The sequence below is a fragment of the Volvox carteri genome, assembly GCF_000143455.1.
Source record: "Volvox carteri f. nagariensis unplaced genomic scaffold VOLCAscaffold_50, whole genome shotgun sequence".
Classification (NCBI taxonomy): Eukaryota; Viridiplantae; Chlorophyta; class Chlorophyceae; order Chlamydomonadales; family Volvocaceae; genus Volvox; species Volvox carteri.
Genome location: NW_003307593.1, coordinates 593,266 through 599,038, shown reverse-complemented (window position 1 = coordinate 599,038; position 5,773 = coordinate 593,266). Strand labels below are relative to the sequence as shown.

Below are 5,773 nucleotides of genomic sequence, written 5' to 3'. Positions count from 1 at the left end.
GGGGGTGGGGGGGGTTCGGGTACTAGTCAGCTGAGTGGGGGGGGGCTGGTGTGACTCAAAGCTGTGCACAGCTGTCAAGTTGTGTATTCGACCCCAGTGTAGAAGATTGGCCCACCTCAATTTCGGGCCCAGACAGATAGACAAACAGACAGACAGACACAGGCAACCCCCCTCATCTGCACGTATTTCCCCGGGGGTTGGTTTTCTTTCCCCCTCCGAGCACACTACCTGCCCCACTGCTCACCTGCACCAGCGGGTGCGGGTAGTAGAGGTCCTCCTTAGCGCACTGGTTGCGAGCTGCGTTCCAGTCAATCTTACTGTACGGCATGGGGTACAGCTCCTGCCTGTACGGCATGTGGGTTGGCCAGGTTCGGATGTGGTGGGACCCGGGTGGTGAGTTCCGGAGGTGAGAGCGCGGGGGGAGGGGTTGGCTTGTTACGTGTGTAGCCGCGTGACGACGCCCGGGTGGGGGCCGCCCACCTCCCACCCCCCCAACCAACCAAGCCGGCCGAATCTACGGAACAAAACACACACACACACACACGTACACACACGTACACACACGTACACGCACACACGCGCCCTTCTGGAGGGGTTGCGGGCCGGCGGTGGGCCCCTCACGAATCACCTGATGGCGGCGGTGAGGGCCGTCTCCTTGCACGTGCCCCGCATGCCGTACACGTAACTCATAGGGAGGTACACCTGCGCGTGCGCGTGTGCGTCAGCATGTCTGTGTGTATTGAACGTCGTACAGATCAGTCAGCACCCGACAATCACCACAAGAGGGCTTGGAAGCTATCAGCCGAGGCCGAATATGCCGCCATTCCACTGCGGGGTGCGGGGGAGGGGTGCGGGGGAGGGGTGCGGGGGAGGGGTGCGGGGGAGGGGTGCGGGGGAGGGGTGCGGGGGAGGGGTGCGGGGGAGGGGTGCGGGGTGCGGGGTGCGGGGGAGGGGTGCGGGGGAGGGGGACCTGCAGGCCCGGCACTCTTTTACCGACCTGCATCCCCCACTCACCACCACCACCACTCACCACCACCACCACTCACCACCACCACTCACCACCACCACTCACCACCACCACCACTCACCACCACCACTCACCACCACCACTCACCACCACCACTCACCACCACCACCACTCACCACCACCACTCACCACCACCACTCACCACCACCACCACCAGTATCAGTACCAGTACCACCCACCACCAGCGGCCCCACCCACCATGCGGCAGTGGCACCAGAAGCGGCCCGGGTGCAGGTAGCCGATGCCCGTCCATTTGCTGTACGGCGAGCAGCCACATTTCCGGTGTAAGCGGGTTCATGCCGTCCCAGGGTACACCCCGAGCACTGCCAGCCAGAACTTGCCCCAGCTGGTGATGTAGGTAGCCCCCCCGCGGGCGTGAATCTGGAGGATACAGGGGGGGGGCCCCGGGGTTGGGAAGAGAGAAACACCCCTACACACCCTTACACGCTTACAAGTGGGAGAGGGGGAGAGAAGTCAAGGTGAGGAGGACGCGGGGGTGACGCGGCTTGGGCACTGGGACCCGGGGGACCTGCAGGAGGACTGCCGCCGCTCGCGCCGTGGGTATGACACGACACAACACGACACGGCACGGCACGACACGGCGCCCCTTCCACTGGTTGTTTGTCCGCCGCCGCTACCCCGCTCCTTGGGCCCCCAACACCCACCCAAGCCAGCCAAGTCAACCCAGCCAAGCTAAGCCAAGCCATGCGCATACCCTGATGTACGGCCTCATCTCAGTAAGTCCCTTCGCACCCCGCACCCCCCCATGTCTCCATCACACACACATACACACACGCACACACCGCACACACACACATCACCCACCCCAGAGCCGGCCCCACCCCCCCTCCTACAGCCTCTAAGGCTGCAACTTACCCATTCGCGAGCTCGCCTGGTGAGGTCCTCATCCGGCCCCATGCCAAGCAGCCGAGCCATCACGTAGCTGCGGCGAGCAGGATTCGAACCGGGGCGCACCAAAGCACCAAAGCGGTCTTCATGGAGATTTTTAACGCAGCACTTCTTTGCAGGATGCAGCGATGCGATGGAGGTTTACAACAGCGAGTGGGAGGTACGGCCCCCGGGGGAACAACAGAATTTACCACACAGCGGCAACAGGACACTTCGACGATAAAAAAACTTATTAAGAATCAACAATATGACTGAACTGAATTGAGCTGGACTGAACGCGGTGCTTAGACAAGGAAGGCGATTTGGATAGCCGAACTGTACACTTGAAAGGATACTTGAGGACTGCGGGAAGGGCGCCTCCCCGCCCACCCCCGGCCCCCCCCGCCCGCAACCCCAGGCGCCTCCCCAGACGACTCACTTCAGCCCCGTCCCAAACATGGTGGAGCCGCCCTCGATGTGCAACCCGAACCCGCCATCGTCGTTCTGGTGGTTGGCCAGGTAGCGAAGAGCCTCCTGCTTGTGGTGCGGAGTGAAGACCTGCGCCGGGTTGGTGTGGAGGGGATGGAGGGTGAAGGAGGTGTATCGTATTCGTGTTGTAACAAGTTTTGCTTGGTGAAATATGGGTGGTGTGGTAGTTGTATGAGAGGGGATATGCGCGGAGAGGGCTGGGAGGAGAGGTGATGTGTGCGCGAGGAGCTGTCAATCGTTCACCGCAGACCCCTGGGTGGGAGAAATGGAGGCGGCGTTGCGCGACACACACTAGAAGGTAGGAGGGGAGGAGGAGCAGGGGCGCTGCCTGTGGCGTTGGAGGTGACAAAGAGAGACAGACGAGCCGAAGGGCCGGGGCGGGGTGACGGGGAAGAGAGAGCGTGTGTGTATGCGTGTGTGTGTACATGTGTCCGGGTTTGTTGTGGATATGGGGCCGAAAAGAAACTTCTGAGTCCACACAGGCTTTGTAAAGTAGTAGAAGACGGGCAACAGTGAATATGACATGGGTGTGGGTGTGGATGGAGGAGGTGCACGGGGCAATCCCATCGTTTGGCACGAGAATCGACAAGGTGACGGAGGTGAAGCCAGCTCTGGGCATCCGGGATATTTGGAAGGAAAACACAATCTAGCGGGTGCAGGTTTGCGCAACGTGCACCCGACCGTGGATCGTGGTCAACGTCTTGGACTGTACAACATCCCCCGGCTGGAGTGCAACGCGCTGATGCGTATTGGTCAAGCACCTCTCAATCTTAGGGGACCTGACATTGGGCTCACCTGGTCCAGCGCGCCCGTGGTGTATAGACCGATGACCAGGCCAGGGAGCAGGAACATCGGTCCACCATAATCACCGGGCCAGTGACCATCATCTTGTTGTAAGCATTCGTAAAAGCTGATAGCGCCGTTAAGATGCGCCTCCACGCGTTCCGGTGTGAGCTGCTCCGGTACCTCGCCAGATGGCGGGGCATGCTTCTTGGCGCGGATGCGATCCGCGGACTGCAGTCTTAAAAGCTCATCCGCTGAATGATGTTGTTTATCTTTGTTGGCGGTAAAATCTGCTCGAAGGCGCTCCACCTCCGCGCGCAGCTCTGGCGTGCCTGCCTTCTCATTGAACTCCCAAGTTTGCCGGCCCTTATTATTGTTTAACGAGCGCAAGAGCGGATCGCCACCGCTGCTCCCAGCGCTCACAAAGGTCCACATCGCGCAGACCGGTGGTCAGCACCGTGCAAGCGTTACAGCCGCGGGGCTTGGGAGGACTAAACCAGTGTATTCCAGCTTACACACAAGAAGTAAGATAGAAGATCATTCAGCATAATCTGTTTGTTTGAAATCATCTAGAAAGTCTTTCTGTAGTTTGTGATGTGAGATATTATGTAAGCCGTTGACTCCCGCAGCTCGTCACAACGGACAGGAGGCTCCTTAGTCCAAATTGCTGCTTCCTCCATGGATGGAGGAAATTTCAAGTTTTATGGCTGGTTGCATAACAAATTGCGGATGCGAGGCGACTGCTTGCATAACAAATTGCGGGTACTGCTAAAGTTGCAAGTCGCAACTCGCAACTCGCAACTCGCAAGTCGCAAGGAACACGCAAAATTTCTATTATGATATACTATATACGCGAATACGTACGTGAACCACGCCTGTAGGGTGTAAACAGATAGCATTTGCGGCGTCCGCGTCTGCGGGCTATGGCCGATCGCAGGCGCAACTATGCTGAAGTGGCTTGCGGCCTATGTGGCTTCGTCTGTCTGAGCAGTGCAATGTAGCTGTCTGAGCAACGCAATGTAGCTGTCTGAGCAATGCAATGTAGCTGTTCATACGCACAAGCTCACTCAGGCCTCATCTAGTTCTTATCAGTATTTGCTTATTGTATCTCATTAAGTTCTTAACAGTATTTGCTTATGGGCCTTCTGGTGGGGTTCCGAGGACTTTCGCCAATTGGGGAGTCTAATTGCTGTGGTTGCGGGTTCTGAGCCTGCCCTTGGATTTGGTTTTGGATTATTTAGGTGACTTGCGTTGTCTGGTCTGGGTTGGAGTCTTGTTTGCCCTAATCGTATCAGGTGCAGTGCACGGCCTGCTGGCCCGCTGGCTGTACTCTTTGTGAGTCTGGAGCCCACTGTAACAACCACACTGCCTCCAGGCATCCCTAGCCCCGGCGGTGGACTGATAGGAACTAGCCTAGTCCGCACAAGTTCCACACAAGTGTGGGGGTGTCCGTAAGAGCTGGGGGGCCCATGGGCGGTAAATTGTTTTTAGGGCGGTTGCATGGTGGACCATCATCATCCACCCTCGTCCGCTTGAGCACGGAGCGCCTTAGAGCAACACGCCGGGTCTCCCAGACTTCCGAGAGGAACCTGGCTAGTGCCAGGGGTGGGGCCTCGGTCATAATCGTGCGCATGTTGCACCCTTGAAACATGAGGTCACGTTCGCCCGTGTACTAATGTACGCCAGGCATTCCACAAAGACATGCATTTCGTCTTCAACCGCCCCGCAGTCACAAAGCCTGCAGGTGCATGCTGTGCACTCATGGCCGTTAGGTTGGTTAATCTCTAACTCCCAACAGCCTAACCGGAAACATATAAGCATTTGATGCAAACATTGGGGCATGGCGATTTCAGGTGGTCATTATGGATTTCAGCACGAACAATGAACCCTGCCCACTCCCCCATGCCCCTTGCGGGCAAGCAACGGAGAATCGGGTGAGAGACCGAGCTTTCTATTAGGGCCTGGTGCCTTAATAGGGAGGGGTAGAGTCTGTACAGGGTTTCCGGGTTTCCTCGGTCTTCTTGAATCCTCACCCCAAGAGCCAGTCTTCTTGTGTGTTTCAGGCTCAGTGCTCAAACTCGCGTGACGGAGCCTTGACCCCCGGGGGAGGAGAGCGGAACTAGTGGACCCGTGGCTCTCAGCTGCTTAGGAGGGACAGAGGCCCCTTACACCCCTCTCCTGTCTGCGGGAGGAGTTTAGGTGGTCTTTCTGTTGGGGCTGGGCAGCAGTCCCTGGCCAGTTTCAGGCACGGTCAAATACTTGCAACACACGCACACGCACACACATACATACACACACACAAGCTCACGAAGTTGAATTGAATTGTTACAGAGTGGGAGGCTTCTGGGCCATTTGAACATATTGTCACACAAGCTCGCGATATGCCAGCTGAACTGATTCCCGTGCCTCGAATGCCCTGGTAAAAACCTTCTTGCGGACGTAACCCAGCTCAGACAATGCACGGCTAATATCAGGGACGCTCCAAAGAGTGCCCAGTAAGTTTGTCATAGCGGTGGCCAGATCGGAGAGCATTGCTTGGTCGTCGGCCTGCACCAGCTCCACCAGCGTCTGTGCAGCGATCTCATC

General features: G+C 57.9%; 2 protein-coding genes across 2 annotated transcripts in view; both read right to left on the bottom strand.

Moving 5' to 3' along the window:
• VOLCADRAFT_96220 (uncharacterized protein) overlaps positions 1-3,622 on the bottom strand; it is a gene marked incomplete at both ends in the record, with an annotated part of 9,410 nt that extends 5,788 nt beyond the window's left edge. The window contains 6 exons of the mRNA XM_002955246.1: positions 245-431; positions 629-702; positions 1,242-1,408; positions 1,900-1,970; positions 2,355-2,473; positions 3,200-3,622. Coding sequence (XP_002955292.1) covers positions 245-431; positions 629-702; positions 1,242-1,408; positions 1,900-1,970; positions 2,355-2,473; positions 3,200-3,622 — 1,041 coding nt within the window. The remainder of the gene's footprint in view (positions 1-244; positions 432-628; positions 703-1,241; positions 1,409-1,899; positions 1,971-2,354; positions 2,474-3,199) is intronic.
• Positions 3,623-4,842: 1,220 nt separating this feature from the next.
• VOLCADRAFT_96219 (uncharacterized protein) overlaps positions 4,843-5,773 on the bottom strand; it is a gene marked incomplete at both ends in the record, with an annotated part of 6,604 nt that continues 5,673 nt past the window's right edge. Inside the window, one exon of the mRNA XM_002955245.1 lies at positions 4,843-4,925. Coding sequence (XP_002955291.1) covers positions 4,843-4,925 — 83 coding nt within the window. The remainder of the gene's footprint in view (positions 4,926-5,773) is intronic.